The sequence below is a fragment of the Caloenas nicobarica genome, chromosome 16 (assembly GCF_036013445.1).
Source record: "Caloenas nicobarica isolate bCalNic1 chromosome 16, bCalNic1.hap1, whole genome shotgun sequence".
Lineage (NCBI taxonomy): Eukaryota > Metazoa > Chordata > Aves > Columbiformes > Columbidae > Caloenas > Caloenas nicobarica.
In genome coordinates this window covers 5,461,996-5,484,789 of record NC_088260.1, presented here as the reverse complement: position 1 = coordinate 5,484,789, position 22,794 = coordinate 5,461,996, and the positions used below count along the sequence as shown (strand labels likewise).

At 43.6% G+C, this 22,794-nt stretch overlaps 2 protein-coding genes across 4 annotated transcripts in view; both read left to right on the top strand.

Annotated features, from left to right (window-relative positions):
• Positions 1 to 16,390, top strand: part of NAA25 (N-alpha-acetyltransferase 25, NatB auxiliary subunit) — a 28,515-nt gene extending 12,125 nt beyond the window's left edge. For 2 of the 3 annotated variants that reach the window (XM_065646209.1, XM_065646211.1), the window contains exons 12-24: positions 2,359 to 2,566; positions 3,167 to 3,253; positions 3,831 to 4,011; positions 4,668 to 4,767; positions 8,889 to 9,040; positions 9,354 to 9,479; positions 9,791 to 10,034; positions 10,242 to 10,365; positions 10,716 to 10,781; positions 11,275 to 11,372; positions 11,592 to 11,702; positions 12,132 to 12,278; positions 13,270 to 16,390. In XM_065646209.1, the coding sequence (XP_065502281.1) occupies positions 2,359 to 2,566; positions 3,167 to 3,253; positions 3,831 to 4,011; positions 4,668 to 4,767; positions 8,889 to 9,040; positions 9,354 to 9,479; positions 9,791 to 10,034; positions 10,242 to 10,365; positions 10,716 to 10,781; positions 11,275 to 11,372; positions 11,592 to 11,702; positions 12,132 to 12,278; positions 13,270 to 13,392 (1,767 nt within the window). In that variant the 3' untranslated portion in view covers positions 13,393 to 16,390. The remainder of the gene's footprint in view (positions 1 to 2,358; positions 2,567 to 3,166; positions 3,254 to 3,830; positions 4,012 to 4,667; positions 4,768 to 8,888; positions 9,041 to 9,353; positions 9,480 to 9,790; positions 10,035 to 10,241; positions 10,366 to 10,715; positions 10,782 to 11,274; positions 11,373 to 11,591; positions 11,703 to 12,131; positions 12,279 to 13,269) is intronic. The other variant, XM_065646210.1, reaches the window with a different exon arrangement.
• An 849-nt stretch (positions 16,391 to 17,239) lies between these two features.
• Positions 17,240 to 21,854, top strand: ERP29 (endoplasmic reticulum protein 29). The gene is made up of 3 exons (XM_065646467.1): positions 17,240 to 17,380; positions 19,116 to 19,254; positions 20,393 to 21,854. The coding sequence occupies exons 1-3, from the start codon at positions 17,261 to 17,263 to the stop codon at positions 20,893 to 20,895; spliced, it is 762 nt and encodes a 253-aa protein (XP_065502539.1). The 5' UTR covers positions 17,240 to 17,260; the 3' UTR covers positions 20,896 to 21,854.
• Positions 21,855 to 22,794: the final 940 nt, after the last annotated feature.

Sequence of the window (22,794 nt, the reverse complement as noted above, 5' to 3'; positions counted from 1 at the left end):
GTCAGGGTGCTTTGAGATGGTCTGGGTGGAATTTTCATATTGGAAATGAAATGCTCATAATGCAGATGAAAATTAGACGATATGAGCTCGTATCTTCTAATGAAAAGCCCCCTAGGAATTGTAGTTCAACTGATAAGCTACCTAATTGGCTCATTTTTAAAGGAGTAATCTCTCATCATTTTTAATAGATCACAGCTTACAAAGTGGAGTCGTGAAAACAGTAGAAAGACCACCCTGTTCATTCATTTGCAGTTCTCATTGCTGTGTACTGCAACTTTAGCTTTAAAAAGACATCTTCCTTTTTCCCTTCCCACCCATGTCTTGTTTTTCCCGTCAAAGTTATATGTTTAGTGGGAAGAATCCTCCCCCCGATCCGATGCTTTGGTGTCGCACAGATGTTTTGCTTGGCTGTGCTGCAGTACGAGAGAACGGACACGCTGACAGTGAGCAAGGTGTGACCGAGAGACCTGTGGCAACTTTTCCAGAATCTCTTTTTAAAACAAGCTCTCTTTCACTGAAAAGACTATTTGTGCAGAGTCATGAGCAGCTCGTGGAATGAGTTCAGCAGCTGGGAATTCTGTCACTCACCCCATTGTTTTCCTAAGCCATTGTGTAAAGTTATTGGAGCTGGGGAGGGCTGGACGGAGACTCCTGGATCAGCCAGAGGCTGTTGATAAAATGTTTGGAAACAAAGTGTAGATAGTGGTGGTGTTTCCTTAATTCATTAAAATATTTTTCAACTGCTAAAGCAAACTCTCCCCACAGCCACACTAATGAGGAGAATGGCATGTGTGGGTTGCTGCTGATGTTTTATGTTACAAGGTGTGTTCTTACCCCATTGGCAGCAGCCCTGGGCAGCAGGATGTTTAACTCCTAGTTCCGGAAATGGTGATACCGTTGCAAGGTAACCCTGAAGTCCAGAAGCACCGAACACATTTAATCCTAATTATCCAGGAAACAAATTCTAAACCTGGAGCAGGGGAGAACGGTGCTTAAAAATAATAGTTTAGGTTACAGTTTTGTTGCAGTGCTTGTAAAACCATGAGTTTGAAAAAAATCTCTAAAATGTTTTGATTGGCCTTAAAACTACTGCTGATTTAGTGCATATATTGTTGTGTCGTGCTGACATGAGAGAAGATCTTTCCGGTGCATGGATGTCTCCCGGCTGGCGTCTCCAAAACGTGCATCTGCAGCAGTTTAACTTGGTCAAGGAGACGTGGAGCTGAGGAGGGTTAGTGGTGCTGAAGTGCTGATGGGTTTTTGAAAACTGGAAGTTTTATAGATTGTCTTAGATTTATTCTTGTTTCATAGCAAAACATGCTGAAGGTGGTTTTATCGTAAGTGATGTAGCAGGGTCACACTGAGGCTATACACAGCTGGGGGATTTTTAATTTTTTTTTTTTAAGAGTTCTGAATAGTGTTACAGTTCAGTAGCTGAGAGTGTTGCGATCTTGCTGGGCCACTAGACACTCCAGAAATATCAATCTTGACTTCCTAGAGATGTAAATTGGAGTATGCAGCCGAGTGATTCGGTTGGCCTTGCCCAGCGTGGCAAAATGGAAAACCGAAAAGATTTGTCAACACAGTTTTTATCAAAGTCTATGGGAAAACTGGAATTTCTGTGCATGGTGCTGTGTGTTCCTCCTGCAGAACCATCATGCTCTTTCCCTTGGGCATGGACTAGATGCAGTTCTGGTGTTTCAAGACCAAATGTAGTAAAGCTGCATTCATTGGCTTTAATTCAAATTTAAGTTTGTAAACGGTGTTGGATTTTAGGGCAACAAAACCCCACTGCCTAGCCCTCGCTGTGTGTTGTGAGAGGTCTGTCTCGTAGTCAATGTGTAAGCAATGAGAGGCTACTTTTCTTACAACTTAATTTGAAAAAATAAGTCATTAATAAAAGATGACATTACTGAGTACAGTGCATTACTTCAGAGTTGAGAGAAAATGTAATAGCTAGTACAAAACGGCTATTTCTTAGAAGTGTGCTGGGAAGCCTTTCAGTAACTAATTAGTTTAATTGCATATGTTAGTACTGTGAGTGTTAACAGGTGCTTGAACTCCCTTGTGTGTCAATGTATTGGAAACTTGCCTGTGATTATTTTTTTTTATTCCATCTGTTTGATTAAACTTAATAAAAGCTACTGACTGCAGCCAGAACTGTGCTCATCACCTTTCAAAAAGGAAAAAAAAAAATATTGAAGCCAGCTCTTTAACCACTGATTTCAGTGTGACATCAGGGTTGGCACTGACATTTCCACCTTGCTTTTTTTGTTTGATTTGAGGGAGGAAATGATGCCTTCTGTTTGTGCAGTCCCAGATGCCCTGCAGAATCTAACAACAGTGTTTCTCTTTCAGTTCGTCAGTCAGTTGCTGGAAGTAATCCCTCTGTCGGCAACAGCCGAGAGCGAAGTTGCGTTGCCAGCCGATATCAAAGCCCTGCAGCAGCACTTGTGTGTGGTGCAGCTCTCGAGATTGCTGGGTATCTATCACGCCATGGAGAGGAACCAAAAGCTGACCACGGTCCGGGAGTTGATGTTAAGATACCGCCATGGATTGGAGTTCGGTGAGAAAAATCTTCAAGCTAATGTTACAGTTCATTTGCAGCTTTTTATGAGCAAAAGTTTGGAGCTTTTTCAGGGGGATGGAACAGCACAAACAGCAATGGCACCCATTCTGCCACTAGATGATGTTTTGCTTTCTCCTTTATGATGGTATCCTTGGGCGTACCTGAATTATCTGTTTCCTTCTAATTTCTTTTCAATTGTGTATCTTAAAGATAAATGAGACATTCCTGGGTAGTTCAGATGGTGGTTTTGTATCTATGCAGAAGTGCCTGTGCCTTTAAGCAAAGCCAGGCTTTATCGCTGATGTACATAGGACAAATAAATGGGCAAGAATATTAATTTGTAGATCTTGCGGTTGTAGGAGAGGCTTTACTTCTTCCAGCGGATGTCAACATATAAAGTGTCCCATAGTCCACTCATGTGATGACCAAATGCAGCGTGTATACACAGTTGTTTCAGTTTTTAAGACAACTCTGGATTTTAAAAACAAAGCTGTGGTTATCATCTGCCAGATACCTGTGTCATTTGATAATGCTGACAGTGTGAGAAGCAGCTGACAGCATTGTAATTCAAGGGTAACTTTTTTTTTTTCTCTTTAGGGAAATCTTGTTTGAAAACTGAATTGCAGTTTTCAGATTATTATTGTCTGCTTGCAGTTCACCTGCTGCTTGATCTGTGGCTAGAAGGTATGTTTCTAAAATTGTTGTCTTGCTTAATACCACACTGGATGGGTGTGGTGGGGAGACTGTGTCCCTGTGGCCAGTGTGTTCCTGTCATGGCTTGTAAGACCTGCAGCTTTCTGGGGTTTTTTTCTCACTATGAGGTATTTCAGGACTCCTGTATTCAGTTGGTGTTTGATATGCACCTCGCTGACCTCTAAAGGGATTTAATTTTTCTGATTAATTCCTGTAAGTCCTGGCAGAGTTTTCTGATGACGTGCAGCTCAGTGCAGAAGCTTGTTCTGAGTTTCCCGTGTAGGTAACGTTTTCTCTCCCTTTGCATGAGTTCTGCTGACAATTCCATTCTGATATTGAAGGTGTTTTGAGAGTATTTCTTTGCCTCCCTGCCATGCTTTATCTTTTGGCTGGGTGTTATATTTTAAGGGCAGCAGTGTGGCTGGTGAATGCCATCTGTGTGTTTAAATGTGTGGGACCATTTTGAGAGGTGTGTAACCTGAGGACAGAAGCTCCAATGCCAAAGTGAACCATGTTGTCAGCATTCAGCGCCTGTCTCTGATCACACCTGTTTTGTCTTTGTCACCAGGGGAAGACACAGCTGTGTGGCAGTGCCTCACTCTCTTAGAAGAAGGATTATCTCATAGTCCTTCTAATGCTCAGTTTAAATTGCTGCTCATTCGAATCTACTGCAGGCTCGGTGCATTTGAACCTGTTGCAGAGCTCTATGCCAGCCTTGATGCTAAACACATACAGCACGACACCATCGGGTGGGTAGTATATACTGAGAATAATTGGTGATGGTGACCCTCCAGTAACCAGACCTGATATCTTCAGTTTCCTTTGCTGCTGAAAGTTAGCACATTATCACATTTTTGTATGGTGGTGTGTAAAAGTCTTTTGGAATTATCAATACATGAGACCCATCTACTGAAGTGTACTCTGCTTCTCGTGGAGTATCTTCCCTGTGTGATTTTGATGAGTTTTGGATTTTTGGAGTATTAATTAAAGAGAATCTGGAGGAAGTTTGTGAAATGTATATCTTGATGCCAGTCACAGCTTGGTGTTCTGGCTGTGTCATTGCTCAGTGAAGCTTGGGAGCGCTAGTTAAAACAAACGTACCAAATGGCCCTGCCTTGATTAGAGTGTTTGTGGTATCAAATTAAGTAAAGCTCTTGTACATTTAGCAAGGTGGATGGAGAAATTCCAAGCCCCCACATACTGTTTTTTAAAAAATTAAGAATTCCTTCCACGACTGTTAAAAGCCTAAAATTTAATATGAATGTTTTGATTGCTGTCTGTTAAATCTCCAGAGTTTTCATTAAAGCTGGGTGGTGCTGCAGTTCACTGTTGAGAGCTGTGTTTGCAATTCAGGTTTCCCCAGGGCTGTGTGCCGGTGTTTGACTTGTGCTGTGTTGTGTTGCAGTTATCTCCTGACGCGCTATGCAGAGCCGCTGGGCCATTACGCTGCTGCATCCCAATCCTGCAATTTTGCACTCAGGTTTTTCCACTCCAACCAGAAAGATGTAAGTTGAAAGAAACCTCTGTGTCCTGTAACAGAGCAGTTATGTCGAGATGCCTTACAGAAGTCTGTGCCCTATGTAAAGGCTTACAGAAATGTTGTGGTTGATAACAAAGAGGAATAATATGTGCAACTCTGTGTTCATAGTTGCCTCAAACTGTGTTTCTCACTACAAGAATTTGTAAATTAATGCTGTACGGGGTTTTGCTTTAGCTTTCTATTTATAAAAGCCAGTTTTAATACTCTGCAAAACCAGGTATGATTACTTTTAAATTAATGGATTGAAATTTTATGCCATAATTTAAGTGAAATATGTGGCAAATAAGTTCTGGTGTCATAACTTCTAGCAGCAGCCAGGGATGGTGGGTCAAGACGGTGATGGTGTACTCATGAATCCTTTGTATGACAATTGCTGAAGCTGCGTGTTTTAGTGATGGCTGTCCTTGCACACGGGGATGGTGGGGAATGCCCATCACTGTAAAAGGGAGGGAAAGTCTTGTTTAAAAGGCAGGGGAAGTGCAAGGAACAAGGTGGGAGAATTTCAGAGGGGAAAAAATGAGTCTCGAGGCTTCAGTTTCACTGAAGGCAGAGCAGAACCCATGACTAACCGCTTTATTTTGAAGCAATACGATCAAATTGCAAAACCTGGTCTTGTGTTAATGGGAACTACCTGCTTTATTCAGTTCACCCCCAAAAGTGGTGTGGATGAAAAGAAAGTCGTCTTGAATGAGAATCTTGGGACTGGAATGGAGGAGGAGATAGTGAGGGGAGACTTGCCGAATTCCTCCAAAGAGACCAGGTGCTTCCCAAAACGCACGCCATGCCCTGGGCGTCCAGCGTGGTTGTAGCTTGCTGATGAGTACGTGTACTTGTCAGTAATTTTAATTGGAAGTACACTTTGCTGTACATTCTGATACCTTTGTAAGGAAGATACTAATTCTGTTTCAGAATTCCCATGGAATCCATGAAAAATGGGTTGGGTAGGAGGACAGTGGAAAAGCACGTTTTCGAAGTCTTGGTGGAAATATACCAAGCAAATAGGAACAGAAATAGTCCAGAATTGTGGTAGGGAAGTATATGCATGTCAGTCTGTCTGCCTGTCGCTTGCAAGGCAGTTCCATTCTGAGGGGTAGAAATATATCCTGTATATTTATATTTTACAGTTTGATCACTGTTGAGAGGTAGGTGAAGAAAATTATTATTACTTTACTTCTTAAGAAATAAAGGTGCGATCCAGTTATAACTCTTACAGTGAGCCACTAAGTTGGCTTCAGAGGCTGTGCAGTCACACAACTTGCTGTTTGCTCATTGTTTAAGCACTGATTCTCCTTGATAAGAGTCTTTGGGTTCCTGGGTGCAGTGGTTTTGGTGGAGTGAAGCCCTGGATCCCAGTTAGTTTTCTCCTACGTGTCTGGTGGTGATGGTAGTGGCTTTTTTTTTTTTTTTTTTTTTTAAATGAGGAGTAACTTGTTCAGTCTTGTTTAAAAGTCACTTGGTGGATGTTGATGAAAAGCATACATGGAATCAACTATCTGAATAAAATGTTTGACTGCTGGGTAAAGTGCAAGTAAACTGAAAAAAACTATCGGGTACAATTTGTCTGCTTGGGAACATGACACTGTAAAGCATCAAGAAATCGTCTTTCCTGGAAAACATTCTGAAGTAATTTCAGGTATGGTTACCTTGGAAGAAGGTTATTCTCTTTGGCATGAATGATAAAGGTGCTTGCAGCAGAGAAGAGCTGATTATCTCCAGTAGCTCAACCTCTGTACGCAGACGACGATGGACACATTCCGAGTGCTATTGCCGGGAAAATGCTACTCAACTCGTGTTCCAGAAATGCTGAAAAGTCAGTGCCTGAATGGTTCAACCTGCCTCACTACCACACCTGAAAAGGTTGAAATCGCAAGAGGGGCAAAGGCAATGCAATCAGCATTACATAGTTCTTCATGCTGCAAGATAAGGATGGGATTCTGGAACCCACTCGCATGTGTCTCATCTTGGAGATAGTGTTGCCACCAAAGGACCGTGAGCCATTGCTGATCTTGGGTAGCCAAATCTCTCATGTGCTCTGGACACTTTCAGTGGTTATCACCTTCAGATCCTTTTAGTTGGGAAATGCATCCAAAGCTGTACCAGGTTGCAAATAGCAAGTGTCCTTTAAACCAGCCATAAGGTGCAAATTGCAGGAGGTGAAGGCTCAGTTCAGGGGACTGTTCACCTGGGACGATGGTGTGACAAGGCTGTAGATGAAAAATGGGATTCCTTACCAGGAGACAGGTCCCAAGTATCCCAAGGTCAGCATCTGCTACCAGTTTGTGCTGCTGTGGTTTTGTTGGGGTTGCCCCTTCATACTCAGGGTCCTGATATCAGCTTCCTGTTCGAGCCCCATAACAGTACCTAACTGCAATGTTAAAGGAGGACTATCCTTCAAAAGTTACCTTTTTACCTGATTTCAAATACTGCCTGCTCCTCTCTAGGTTGGTATTTAAGGTAGCTGGAATATCTGCTACAGCATAGAGAACGTGTCCTGCAGCATGCTGTGTGTGGGACTCTGCACAGGAAATGTGGGATATAAAAGAAATAGTTTTGCATAAAAATATAGCGACTGATTGCTTTGGATAAATACGTTTTCCTTCTGACTAGCTGAACTTAACAGCCTGAAGTGAATCTTGAGTCCCATGAGTAACGGCCATCTAGGATGCTGTGGAGTCCTGACATAATATTTTGGCTTTAGGAGAGGATTCCAAGGACAGAGAGAAGGCAGTATTGCTGTATTTGACTAAAACTAAAAAGGCAACTTTGTTCTTCTCAAGATAGTCCTCCTTTAAATACGCAGAATCACAAGTAATCTCTCTAATTTTCTTGTGTCCGTCCGTCTTTAATCTCTCCAGATACTGCAGGCAAACAGAGCACCAACGTGTCCCATGGGGATTTAAAAACCACGTCGATGCAGTTGAATTAGCGCCCATAGCGCAGTCCCGCAGCCTGACAATGAACTCTGCAAGGCTGTTTATCAGAGGGTATGTTGTTGAATATTTGGCATATATTTTTCATACAGTGCAAGTAACCAAATTTAGGAAAGAAAAGAGCTACCTAGAGGACATTCCTTATTTTGGAGGGGAAAAAAAGGTGGTTTTCATCTGTTTGTACTAGCTTCTGGTCCCTCAGAGCCTTCCAGACAGGTTGAGTCTCTTAGTACCACATAAAGTTCAGTTAACCAGGGGCTTTTTTTGGTGCCTCTCAGTGCGTTTCATAATCGTGTTCAGAAGAAAACATTTGATTTGCCAGAATTTCTCACTTGTGGAGTGATTCTGATGTAAAAAAGACAGCCATCTGTCTTGACTGGGAGCATAAATAGTTCTCTGTCTCTACAGGTAGAAATTTTCCTTAAAATATAGTGCTTGCCTGGGGCTCCTTCATCATATAAATCTCGTTGTGGAGATTGCTTGGACTGATGTGAAATATTAGTTGTGTGCCTTGTATTGCTGCATTTCATCAGAGGGGAAGCAAACTATCTCATGGACCCTGACAGCTTCCTTTGGTGTTTAGATTGTATTGTAATGTGTATCCACTGCGTGATATCTTGTGATGCTGTATTCAAAAATTTAATAAATAAAAAAAAAAAGAGAAACAAAAATGTGTGAGTAATTTTTTTAGTCTATGTTCTGGTAATATGTGATGCACATCGAAGTCAGTTCCAGAAAATCTGGGATATATTTATTTTGCTTGAAAGTACTTATCACAATGAAACAATGATCTGAATAATGCATCTCAAAAAAAAAAAGCGCCTTCCCAAATCACCTGTCCCCTCCTTTAAGTATTTTTCAGTCTCAGTGGCAACAGCAACACGATGTTTCTCAGTGTAGGTTTGGTTATTAAATCACACTGCCCTGTGGAACATCTGGGCATTCTCCATTCTACTTTAATGTAGCAAAATTGCTGGGGTGACTTGGACAAGCGAAGTGCAAACTTTTCCCGGGGACTGAGGATCTGCCAGATTCTATACCTCTGGGTTAATGAAAACCACAGAAATGCAATTTCTTGGCAGTGACCTTGTTAAACTCTAGTTGTTAGGAATTGATGGAAGTAACTAATACAGAGATGGTGTGTGTTTTCTTCCAGACCTCAGAATATATCATTCAAGCCTACAAGTACGGTGCATTTGAGAAGATCCCAGAATTCATTGCATTTAGAAATAGGCTGAACTCTTCTCTTCACTTTGCGCAAGTTCGCACAGAACGGATGTTGTTAGACCTCTTACTTGAAGCAAATATGTAAGTACGGCTGCGATAAGTGCAGCACCTTCCACGTGAAAAAATTGTAGATGTGTGCATAGGCTGAATGCTGGCTGAGTGAGACCTCAGCGAGTTTCACTTGCAGCCCTTTGCTAAAAACCTGTGAGGTATTATACTTCTCTCTGCTTCTAATTTGCTTTTCCCTTCAGCATCCTTGTCAGTACCGTGTATGTGTAACATTTCTGACATCAGAACAGTTGAACAGTGGCGAGAATGTGGTTTGTTAGTAAGCTGTGTTTTCTGTTTCCAGTTATCAAATGTTTGATTTAATGTTGCTTACTCTTACGTACAGATCAACCAGTTTAGAAGAAAGTATAAAGTCCATGAGTCTGAGCCCAGAGGAGGATGACATTCCATGGAAAGATTTGCGTGACAACAGAGACCTGACAGTCCTGTTTAACTGGGATCCCAAAGACAGGTGAGCAGAAATATCCTCAAGTGTAGAGTCACACCTTTCATTACAGCACATGTGGCAAAGAAAATCCTGTCAAGGCAACTGCCACATTTAAATGTTCTCTAGGCTGGCTAGCTGCAAATTTAACAAGCATCATTCGGCACTTCTAGCCGTGCTTCTTTTTTTATGTATTAATACAGTTTTCTGAATTTGTGACCACTCCTTCCTCTTCATCCAGTATTCGATTACTTTGGGTAGGCTTTTGTACCTGAGTGAAGCTTGCTACTTTGCAAAATTGAAGCATTTGCCTGAAAACATTTGATGCCTTTCTCTAGGGACATTTCTGAAGAACATAGGAAACTGTCACTGGAGGAAGAAACCATGTGGTTGCAAATCCGATCTTTAACTTTAAGGCTAGTCAGCGGACTCCCAACTCTTAGTCACACTATTCAACCAAAGAACTCTGAAAAGATGGCAGAGAACGGCGTCTCATCCAAGATTGATACAGTTCGATCCCTGCTTCAGCAGCTGGAAGCAGCAGTGGATTCAGGGAAGAAGTTTCTAGAACAAAAAATCCAGGTACTCATTAAGGAAAAAGCTATCCCCAAATGTTAAATGGACGTGAATGCAAGCAGAGAAAATGAATGCATCTTGTACGTCCAGCAGGCTGCAGAATGCACTTAACTGACCCTGAGTTTGTAGTGTACGACTGAGAGATGTGTCAAACTGTGTTCTGCATAAGGAAAAGCTGCAACACCTTTATCTTTTTCTTTGCTTCTTGCCTAGTATCCTGTCCTCGGCCCTCCTCCTACCCGAATGGCTGGCTTCTTCAGCAATGGCAGCTGCCAGTGCCAGACTAGCTTGTTTTATCTTGTTAGTGATATTTATGAACTAGATACCAGTGGCTTAGGTAAGTGTTTGAGGGGCGGGGGCTTAACCAGATTGTCACGTGTGGTGGGAGGGAGCAAGATGTGTCTCCATTTAGCCTGAAAACTACTGGGCATTGACCGATGTGGGCCCACACGGTTATTTGTGTGTTAATTTTTTTAATGACGCTAAGTTATCTGGGAGACAATGCCTTAATTTAATATTTTATGTGAGTCTGCATTTTTGTATGGTATATGTTGATGTAATACTGGATCCTCCTTGAAAGCAGTTGCATTTGCTTTTGACTGCTAACACTAAATTTAAATGCCTCTTAGTTTTCTGGAAGCCGAAAATACACTACCTTGTAGCTTTTAACTACTCTTTTTCTTTCAGAAGATTCAGCAGAAATCCAGGAGAGGATAGGGAATAGTTTCAAGTCTTCAGTAGAACGACTAACAGGTAAATGGTAACTCAAGAATAAACACTGGTAGCTAGGTTGGTGCTTCATGGCGCTCCGAGGGTGTGCTGCTGAGTGTGCTGCGATTGTGGGGAGGTGTTAATGCATTTGTAGAGCCCTTTGAAGGACATGTGAGAACAATGCTGAGATTCCCCTTGGCTTCTCTGCTCGTGAAGCTGTTGCATGCCACAGAATGTCCTTATGTCCCATTGTTTTGCTACCTTGCAGCTTAGTCTGAGCAGCTGTTGTCTCTCTGGTACTTGGTCCAGGTGTGCTAATAAATAGAATGGTGATACTGTTTGTAATGAAGTACAATTCAGAGGAAACTTCGGAGCTGGACCTTCTTGGGAGGCTTTGGTCAAATTTATCATTAGCTGCTTTAGTGGTCCGTCCTCTGACATCTTTGATCACTGCACTGAGACACATACTGTACAGAAAATACGCATTTAAGTTGATCTACAGGTCCTGAATAAGGCTTTTCTTTTTTCTTTTCAGACTTGTTCAATAAATGTAAAGGTGATTTGATTGAAGTCAGAGATGGCACCTTGAAAACTCATCCAAACCTGTTAGAAAACCTAGTCTTCTTTGTTGAGGTATGTTTTTTCTTTGGAAACCATAAATTTTGGAGTATAGTAGAGTAGAAATGTTAGGACTACAACAGAGTGGAAGTTCTTTGATCTCAGTCACTCATGAAAGCAGACTTTTTTGTTACATATTCTAACTATTCTGAGTCTTATCAGTAGGAACACTAAAACAAAGTTAGAAGCCTCCTGTGAATGTGACTTGTAACATATTTGTACTTTTTTTTCCAGACAATCTCCATTGCCCTGTGGGTATCAAGTTACTGTGATAGTGTCCTCCGACCTTTTAAATCCAACCTGCAAAAAAAGAAGAAGAAAAAAAAAGAAAGCAGTGTAGCTATGGTAGACAATATTCCTTTCTTTTCTTCCCCCACCTCCAATCCAATAGCATATTTATACTGAAAGAAAAATCAGGATATATGACATATTAATGAACTGGGTTTTGTAAACTTTGCCTTGTAGAGGCTGATGTAGGCTAGAGATTACTCAGGACTCATTTTTAAAACTTTAAATCAAATGGTGACGTGTCACATCTCTGTCACATGACAGGTTTTAATAGGAAACACAGTTTAGAGTATCACAGGCCTTTCTGCCTTGAATACACTGCAGTAAACTAGTTAACTGGTAGTACTTATCTAGGTAGGTAGAGTATAGCTTAGCATGGGGGGGAATAGAATGTAGACATTACAAAGTGAGTTGTTGTATAGAACAGTCATTTGAATAGGTATTAGTATGTGTTTATAAATCTAAAATGTGTATTTGTTTTTATAGCCACCTGTATTTACACATTTTCTGGATTATGTTACTGAACTACAGACGTTAACTTCCAATGTAATAGATCACATCAAAGGGCTTGAAATAATTCTGACTGCACTAAAACTTGAAGAGCTGTCCCTGAAGGACACTCTGCTTTTACAGGTAAGAACATGCATCAGTATTTGTGTGTGACCGAAAACAACCTGTATGTATGTGCCTATGGGATAACCTTGTTGAAAGCTTCTTCCCCAACATGTTTTACTGGAAGGAAAAAAAAAAAAAATTGCTCTTAACCAGAGGTTTGGGACCAGACTGCTAGAAAGCTTAGTTTTAGAGTGGCGAGTTAGGGGGTTTTTTTTATAGTGACAGTAACTTTGCCTCATCTGATCGGCTCCACCTTACTGCACAAAATAATCTCAGAAAATGAGATCTAAGCACAAGTGTTTGAAAAATACTTTCATTTTGTGTAGTATGTTAGTGAAGAAAAACTCAAGGTTTAAATGTTATTTTGTTGTCTGTGTTATGGCTTATTTTGTTATTTGTATTTTAGTAGATTCCAGGAGAAAGATTTGATAGGGGAGTCATCTTCTCACCAGTATTAGTTTGGGGAGGGGGAGAGACTGGTTAGAGAAAGTATATTTTCTTAATGTCAAGGGCTAAGATAATTGTTGATCTTTGCAATTTTTCTGGTTCCTTGCTGAGTCAGCAAACCCCTCCATCTCCCCTTTGATGCAAGGCATCAAATCACTACACAAGGAGGATCTGCAAAACTCAACCAGTAGATTCCTGTGAATTTGAGCAGAAGCATCTGTGGGAGTCTGCAGCTTTGCCTGTGTTTGCTCACGGCGTTTCTGTTCTGTTTGTTGGTTTGTGTTGTCACAGTAAATCCTGATAAACACAGTCTGTATAGCTCTACTTGGACCTGGAGCTGTTTGCAGCTCTGTGTTTAGAGCTAAAAAGGTGCTTTTTTTGCACAAGGATGTTTCTGGAAGTTTTGAAGGTGCTGCTTATTCTGTGCTGATGATGTTCCCTTTGTCAGCTTACACTGTGGTCTTCATTAATTTCTTGTCAGTGTTTGAGATGGGGGAAACGTTTAACAGGAGGATTTAAACAGTTGCTGTGGAGTGAATGATTTCTCTTTTTGCATTTACAGGAAGAAAAAACGTTTACAAAGACTGTGCAAGGGAAGGTCCAGAGCAGTTACCATCACTCAATTCAGGAAATTGGAGAGCTGCTGAAAAAGAGACTCGATACTATTAAAAAACTAAAGATTTGAGAAATGCATCCTTGACAGACTCCACAGGGGAGTGACACCAGAGTTCCAGACAGAAGCAACATCCAATATACCATCACTTTAATCCAGAACTTCCTCATAATGCATGAAGGACTTAAAATCACAAAACAGTTTTTTTAGGTATTACAGATGTATTGAGCAGATTTAAATTATTGTACATAAATCAGAAGCAGGGACCCTTATTGGGGTTTGACCACTTTTTATACATGTTCATAAGCGTATTGCAACAGGAGAAAATTAACTTTCTTCCCTTTTGATCTCTAGAAACAACTGGAGATGGTCTGTAGAAGCAGCAATAGAAATCCAGTGTAAAGCATATATCTCAAAGGAGTTGTATTTTCATCACCATACAGTGTTTATAATTTTGTATGGTCCTTGCCTTAGAAATGCAGGAATTGTAGATGCCCACATTCAATGCCTCGAGTGAAATTATACCGTTTCGAAGCTGCCTATTTTGTCTGCAAGCCACCTGGTCCTACAGAATTAATTCAGTGTGCGGGTCCCTCGAAGGAGAGAACTGCTGGAGGGAAGATGTGGTGTCAGTGTACACACAGTTTGTTTTCACGTTCGGGAAGAATTGCAAAGCTGATGAGGAGCAAACTTGGCTGTTAAGCTTTAGAGAGAGAGGGATGGGAATCAGTGTTTCAGAACGAAAAAAAAGACAAAACCAGAGACCTTGTATATAATAGCTGCAGTGAAGTCCGACACTGCAGTCTGATGTCACGTCAGTTTAATGTACAACAGCAATCATCATGACTTTTAAAAAGTGTATTTAGATTACTGAAACTTTAAGACTTAAATATTTTAATAGAAATTAAATCCTATTGGCTTTGGTTTAAAGTTGGCAGAGGTAACTTTTGCTTCCGCTGTGGTATGAGGCTGAGAATACTTTTTGTATGCTTACTTTTTGCAGTTGATCTTTGATTATTCAAGTACTAGCTCATTAGGTATTCTGTTAGACAGTGCAATCGCATCATCTGCTCCCACTGAATCTGCATTTCTGCTGTTTTTCGTTTTAAAGGAGTAATGCAGCCTAAAATTGGTGGGCAAAAAGTCACATGTACCTGCAATACAAGGGACAGGTCAGACTTTACTGTATTCTTCATCTTCTGATTTAAAGCAGCTAGTATCTGAAGTCTATATTTAAAGTTTTAAAAGAGCTGACAATCCTACCTTTGTCATCTCTTCTGAGTATGTTTTGTTAGTAATGGTAGAATGTTGATGAGAGTATTTTTTTAAAATAAATCCCCTGTATAAAAAAAAAAAGTTCACATAGTTGCTCTTGCTGGATTTAGTTTTGCTTTGCCCCATCCTGAAAGGGAAAGAAGAATGTCTGCAGTTTGTCTAAATTGTACTGGATGTCCTGATGGTTTAATTGCAATGTCTGGTAAGTGCTCTGGGCTGGAGGAATACCAAAATGTGTTAAGTTCGTTTTATAGGAATACTTTTCCTGAAGAAAAAAAAAAAAAATCACAACCCAACTGAACTCTTCTTTGTTGTATAGAAATACCTTTTTGGAGAGAAGGGTGTGATTGTTAAATTAAAGCAAGACTGATGACTGAAGTTGACGCTTTGAAACGTGTAGGGTAAGAGAAACCAGTCCCATTGCTGAGATAATCCAGTTCACAGAGAAGCACGGAGCCAGAAATCAGCATTGCCCCTTGCTGCTCGAGGGGACAAGTTGCTGTTGCTGATGCTCCTGTCCCCCCCACTCCCGCTGGCAGCGCGAACTGGAGAGGGCTTTGCACAAACATCAGCACTGAATCCAAAATTGACACATACCCTCATCCAGGGGGGGTGTTTTGTGCTGGAGTTTCCTTCCACTACCGCTACAACAGGTTGAATTCAACCAGTCGTATCAAAAAGCAATGGTGAAAACATTAAGTGAAGTGTAAGTTTTATTTAACCAAGCTTTTTAAATCCTCCTATGTGCCAGGAAGCAGAACTTGCTTTAAAAAAATGTTTTCTGCATCAGCTCTCTTAAAAGCAGAATTGAAACTGCTGGGGGGGATGTGTGTCATCCGAAGGAAAGTCTGAGAAGAGCTGGAACCACAGCTCACTCCCTTCCCAGCACAGCGTTTGGCTCGGTGTGGGTCCTGCGTTGGCTGGTCACCCAAACAACCCCTGTGCCAGCACAGGGAAAACCGACTGCTGCTCCATGTGAGCTGCCAACCCATTTCCAGTTCCACCACTGGTGAAACAAATACAATTTTTTGATTACTCAGTATTTTATAAAACCAGGTGCCATCTCTTCACAAGCAGTGGTTTGTCTGTAGGAGCAGACGGTGTACAAAAATGACTGTGTACTGGGGGGGTGGTTGAGGGAGAATTTCTCTCTGCCTATGAATTGTGTACAGTTAAATATATTGTATATTTCTTACAAAAGAGCATTTCCCCTCCAGAACATGTCCCACAGGGACCCGATAAGAAATTCAAGCTATAACCCATTGCTGCTGTTCTCCCTTTTCCACTCTTGGGATTTGGTTTTGTTTGTTTGTTTTGGGATTTTCTTTTTTTTTTTTTTTGGTCAAGAATTGAAAACAGACCTAGAAGAAGCTACCAAGACTACTGTTTACAAACTGAAAAAATACTGATTTTATACTACTGGGATCATGAGCCACGATCCTTTTATACAATTCCTCAACTCTTTGCTTAAAATCGGTGTCTAATGTAGATAAAGGTCAGAAGTCCTTCTCTGCTTTGTCTACATACAGGACAAAATGTACAATGCCTGTTTGCTCATTTTTTTGTACTTTTTAAACTGTTCAAAAATTGCATTTATATTTTGCAATCATTGATAATCATGACTTTATTTTAACCGCTAGTAATCTTAGAGAGGATTTTTGTGTTGTATCCGCAGCCTTATCTGAACTTTCTTTTCCTTGATTATTCATTGTTAATTTATGACTGTAGAAGATATGTATGCCTCAGCCTTCTATGGATTTAGGTGACACAACTGCAAATGATCTGCTTTAAACTGGATGGGTTTATAATTTATATAAAAGTCAGTTTCATTACAAATCAGTATTGCTGCCTCTTTCATTTTTCCGTCTAGATGGCCTGGAAGCGACTGAATTGCTTGCCTACTCTGTCTAGCTTTGTCAGCGCCTTGGTGAAGACAGATTATCCTGGTGCAGGGGCAGGCAGAAAATCAAGTTACCTGCAAAGAGGGACGATGGAAAGAGGCAGGGGGGAAATGCTCTTTGCTTTTCAGCTGCAGATGGGGTTTGAATTATGTGTGCTGGGGGGAAGGGAGTGGATGTGTCTGCTCTGTGACAGGATCATGTACAATCTGTTGTTTAGGCCTTCTGCATCACTTGCTTGTACTTCATCCTGATTTTTGGTGGTGACAGTACATGACTGAAGTCCTGGAGAGGGCTGTGGCCACCATGCCTGGCCTGCTGCTGTATATAAATGTACGTATATACATACGTATGTTTATGTTTGTCTATGAATCTCTCTCCTCTCCCTGCTCATCTGCCTGGCCGTAGCACTGCAGCCTGTGCTGCAAGGCCGGATCCTGCATTCTGCCCTCTTGCCTGCCTTCATGCTCCGTGTTTGCTGCTGGAAGCTGCCCGCTTCTACTTCATTTTCCTGGCAGCAGCAGCACTGCCGCGTGCTGCCCGCCGAGGGAAGCCGGCTGCCCGTGCGCCCTGCCTGTCCGTTCCACGCGCGGCGTGGAAGCCGGACCATGTCAGACCAGCGCTCGTGGGCCGCGGATCCTGCCCGCGCCGCGGCCGCGCCCCCCCGGTTGGCCCCGGGCCTGGCGGGGCGGGGCGAGCCCCCGGCGGCGGCCGGCGCTCCGCGCGGTCACGTGGCCCCGGCAGCCCCGCTCCCTCCGCGCTCCGCCATGGCTCCGGCGGCCGCCGCCGGCTCCCTGCTCCTCTGCCTGCTCGGCCTGGCGCTGCCCGGCGGCAGCGCGCTGCACACCAAGGGCTCCGTGCCCCTCGACACCATCACCTTCTACAAGGTACGGCTCACCCGGCGGGCGCTGCCGGGCCCGGTGGGGTGCTGGAGGAGGGGCGGGCTGCCGCTCCGGCCATGTGCGCGGCCGCGGCTGCTGCAGCAGCAGGCGGGCGGCCTCGGAGGGCTGGGGAGGTGGTCGAGGGGGCCCGGGCGTGCGGAGCGGGCTCCGGGCGCGGAGCTTCCGCGGAGCCGCCCCCCCCACTACGGCCACCGGCGCGGGGGAGCGCTCGGGGCGGAATGGCTGAGGCGGCGGGCCCGCCGCGGAGCAGCCAATAGGAGAGCGGTAGCCGCGGCGGGCAGCCAATCGGCGCGGTCCAAGTGGAGCCGGGGCAGCGATGCGGCCGGGGCCGCGGGGGCCCGGTTCAGTTCGGCCCGGCCGGCGGCACCGGCGGGGTGAGGTCCGGCCGCCGCCGCGGCTCCTGGGCCCAGCGCCGGGCCGGCTCCCCGCGGCTCCGGTCAGGGAGCCGAAGAGCCGCTGTCGCCTCGCTCCTGCCTTGCCCGTGCCGGTGACCGAGGGCAGGACTGTGCATGGGAGCGAGTCGGGGCCGGTTTCACTTTTTTGTTCATGAAACAGAAAGCAACAGGCTGCTGCCAGACTGAGGTCTCGCAGTTTTTTTTGTTCCACTAAATGACTTTGAAATGAAGGCGCCTGCCGATAGCATGGCAGGATTTTTATTCCAGTACCAGCCAGGCTGTGGCAGGGGTGGCCTGAGGCAGATGACGAGAGGCCAGTGGAAAGGGAGTCACCGTACAGCGGGATTAAAGAGTGCGCTGTAGCAGCGTGAGCTGAAGAGACAGCAGTCAGTTGAGCTCTTTGAAAAGTGTCTGCCCTAAACAAACTGCTGAGGCGTGAGCAAATAATTCGTGCCACACGCCAGCCCCCTGCTTGATTTTTCTGCTGTCACAAACCATTTTTGGTGTTTAAACGCTATAGCATTGTATAACCCTTAGGAGCTTCCAGCTCTTCTGTGATGAGAATTTGAAGTAATTGGCAGAATGCTGCAAGAGGGACTTTAAAAGACAAACAGAAATATCAAAGCTGTAACACCTGCCATGTTCCCTTCTCACCAGGACAGCAAATAAAGTGATCAGCAGGCCCACGGCTGCTGCAGGCAGCTGCTCTGTCAGTGCTTGCAGGGCACTTGGTAGGTGGGGACCTGTGTTGCAACCTGACCCTGTTCGCTAGAAAAAAGATTTTGCAAGGTCCTCTCCTGGAGAAGGGAGAAAAAAGAATCCCAAACTAGGTGACAGATTCCATTTCCAAGCTCATTTGAAACAGCATCATCCAAGCAGAGCAAAACTCAAAAGCAACGGCACAAGCGAAGAGGAATCAATTAAAACACAAATTCTCCTGCTTGGGACGCTTCAGAATGACACGAGCTTTGGCCTCTATCCTCTTACTGTCCCACTGGAAATGGTTTAGCTGGTTTCCTGCCAAGACGCTAATCAGATTTACAGTAAACAAATCACATATAATTAAAGGCATTATCAGATCCCCCAAACCCACCACGTACCATCTTTATCATCTGCCGTAGGAATCCGTACACCCAAAGCTCAGTCTTTCCTCCACACTGCAGTGAGTCATTTTTGAAAGGCCATAATTATAAAATTTCCATTCTCCCTCTGCATCTACTCATTGCACAGGAAAAGAAGCAGCAGCTAAGGCAACCTTAAGTGACTTATAGATTACTCAAGCCTGAAATGCTAAAGTTTTATCTTTTTTTTTCTTCTTGTTTTAGGTAATTCCAAAGCATAAATTTGTCCTGGTGAAATTCGATACACAATATCCGTACGGTGAGAAACAAGATGAGTTTAAAAAACTGGCAGAGAGCTCAGGCTCCAGTGAAGATCTTCTAGTGGCTGAAGTGGGAATATCAGGTGAGGAACTCTGGACAGTACAGATTGATGGGGAGGAAATAAAATTTACTACCATTTTGGATGAAAATAAGCTCTGAGGTAATTCTGATAGTGAGAACTGAGATGGGCCTGGCCCTGTCAGACCAAAGCTCCTGCTCGGCTGGTCGCTGTGGCGGTACTGGCAGCGTGGGAGTGCTGCTTATCTCTTTCAGCTGCTTAATGAAGCGAGTCAGCCCACGCTGCTCAACTGGATGCCACCCTCCTCCTTCACAGCACTTTCTGTCTTTTTTTTTTTTCCTTTCTTTGCTGAGAGAGGCCTTTTTCATCCATTTTTAGGGAAAAGGCATTACAGGAATCATGCTTTAACTACAAGCCTCGTCAAACAAAGCAAACGTGGTATGATTAATTAGTGGTAGCAAACCCTACTTTTATTGCTGGTAAAGCACAGAAAGTGGTCATCACGCTGTGGCTGGTGTAACTTGATGTTCTTATAACCAGCTTTAAGAGAAGAGCAGCGAAGAATGGATTACTGTCACCTTACTCTTGCTTTGTAGGTAGAATTTAGGCTTGCAGGAATTGTCAAACTGGGAAGTTGCACCCACACTGACATCTCTAAATACACAAGGATTTAGCTAAGTAGCATAATTGAAATCTCTGTAAGTTATGTTTTCTGTCCTCAAGAATAAATGGGATTTATGTGAAGTGAGAAAACATCTTTTAGCTGAGGATGCTGTCGGAACTATATGAGTAGTACACTCTCTGCACATAGATCTGGAAGAAAATCCATTTCACTGTAAGATCAAATAAAATAAATGGACAGAGAAAAACAGGAGGAAAAATGGCTATTAATTTTCCATAAGGAGGACGGGGTTTGTACATGGAGGTCCTGCTGATGTCTTATGCTGTCACAGTCCTAGCAAAGCATCATTAGAATCCTGTATTTTTCTTTGGAAAATGTAATGATGGGATTTTTGCCTTGCAGAAGTAATTTTTCTGGGGTGCTTTTGTTTCAGTGAGTGGCATTTCCCAGCAAAGAGGTTGTTAGGAACTGTGGAAACTGTGGAGACAAATATTTATCAGTTTCTGTAGGAGAGAATCCTAATTTAATTTTTTTTTATTAATGTACCATGGTCTTCTGTGTTTCTTTCTCTCTTGACAGATTATGGTGATAAACTGAACACTGAGCTGGGAGAAAAGTACAAGCTGGATAAGGAAAAGTTCCCTATTTTTTACTTGTTCCAGGATGGTGACTTTGACAATCCTTTACCTTACAGCGGCCACATCAAGGCCGGGGCTATTCAGCGCTGGCTGAAGAGTAACGGCATCTATCTGGGGATGCCAGGCTGCCTCAAAGAGTATGACATGCTGGCCAGCAAGTTTGTGAGTACCACTGAGAAATCAGAACGCCAGTCCCTCCTGAAAAAGGGGCAAGAGCGTTTAGAAAAAACAAAAGAAACCGAGAAGAAGTCAGCTGAACAATACTTGAAAATCATGAGCAAGATACTGGAGCAGGGAGAAGAGTTTGCTGCTAATGAAGTCGTCCGAATCACAAAACTGATCGAGAAGAACAAAATGAGTGATGGGAAAAAGGAGGAGCTCCAGAAAAGCCTCAATATCCTTGCTTCTTTCCTGAAGAAGAACAATGAAAAAGATGAGCTCTAATCTGTTGGAGAACTTTGTACAAGCTGTGAAACACTGTCAAGAGTCCTAACCAGTTCTCCTTATGCAAGCAAACTTCCCGCTGACTTCAAGAGAGCAGCAGATTTCCTTCTGGCATTCTCAGATTACAAGATGAAGAGGAAGACATTCCTTAAAAACACAGTATTCTAAATGTTGGAAAAATCACCTTAAAGCAAGACACCAGTATTGTGTCGTACTATTCAATAACAGTGTTAAAGTAGACCAAAAACAAAAAAAGCACTAGATTGGCCCGAAGCACATTCCTGGTGGTTTTTACATCTGTTCCCTGGCAAACAAATAACAAAATTCAGCCTCACATTCCATCTTACATGTAAAAGGTACACATCTGGTGCCCCTCGCATCCCCCCCTTCCCTGTTCTTAGTGGGGTTTTATGCTTTTTAACCTACCCCTCCTCCAACCTTTTGTTTTCCCAGTACGGCTCCTTCTCCAAGTCTTGTTCCCCTTATCTGTTGTTGACTGAGAGACCCGGAGTTTCCTTTTTCTGCCTTCTCCTTCCATGACTCCTGTCCCTGTTTGCCTTGGGTATTGGCCAAATGCTGGCAGGCGTAGTCGAGACTGATCCACCACGTATCAGAACTTGCTCCTCATCTGACCAGAGCAGCCGTTTCAGCAAACGTTCTCCCAAAATCCTTTGTGACACCGTGACAGAGCAAGTGATTTGAGCCCTGAGCAAGGGCAGAGTCTCCTTCAAGTGCTATTACACTTAGACCTGCCGCGTTCTGCAAAAACGTGGTTTTTCAGGTGGTGATGAGGTGAATTTGGGTGTTTTCTTATGGCTGAAGAGCACATGCAATGCCTATGCATTTTGCCTGTCCTTCCCATCCAAGTTTCATTTCCCTGGTTCAGACTTGGCCGTGTGAGGTTTACAGTTGGGCTTGATGATCTTAAAGGTCTTTTCCAACTTAAAAAAAAAAAATAAGGGAGGGCGAGACCAATAAAGATACCTGAAAGTCTCAAGCCATAGTTAACATGAACAAAATATTTTCTCCAGCCTCAAGAAGTGATCGACACTGTCGAACTAAAGCCTCATCAGCTTTTGGTAGTTTTAAATATTTAACGTCTTGAAGCAGGAAGCTGAGGCATTTGTGCCCTTAGAAGCCCCGGTTTTATAGTTTTAATGGCAATACCTGGCCCAGGGATCAGGTCATTCCTCAGAATTTGATACCGCCTGTGCTGTTCGCGCTGCGTGGCATTCCGATGGCTGCTGGAAGATGTTGTATTCCTGATCAGGGTTGTGGAGAGTTGAAAAGAGACACCTGTGCGTTTACCTTAAGACTACGCTTTAAGCCAAGCAAAACTTATTTCTGTGGGAGCTTTGCTGCCTTTTGAATCCTGCAGTGGGTACAAGGAGCAGATAATGCTGCAAGATAAAATGTATTAATAATGCTGTAATAATTAAAAAAATGTTCCAATTAATAGCTGCTTCTTATACTGCTTTCTTGAGAAACTGCTGCTGGTTTTGTGGTCAGAGGCAAAGGCTGATTACCAGATGATGCCACCCAGAAGCAGAAGGAATGCCGCAGGTGAGAGGTTCACACAATGGCGGGAGGGTGTCCCTCAGGCCCAGCGCCCTCTCCTTAGGAGGGGAAGAGGAGGGACCCCGAGCAGGGCGGCCTGTCAGGGGTCAACACGAGTGCTGTGTGGAGACGCTTCCCGCCCGGCTGCTGAGGAGACACCCGGAGCCTTCGAGGCGCTGAGGCCGAGCGCCCCTCGCGCCCTTCGCGCCCCCTCACAGACCACGCCGCCTGCGCGCGCCCCCTCTCGGGCGCTGCTCCCGCCGCCCGCGCGCGCCTCCTGACGTCACCAAGAGGCGTGGCCAGGGCGGGGGGTCCCGTGCGGGGTGGCCGCACACGGGGGGT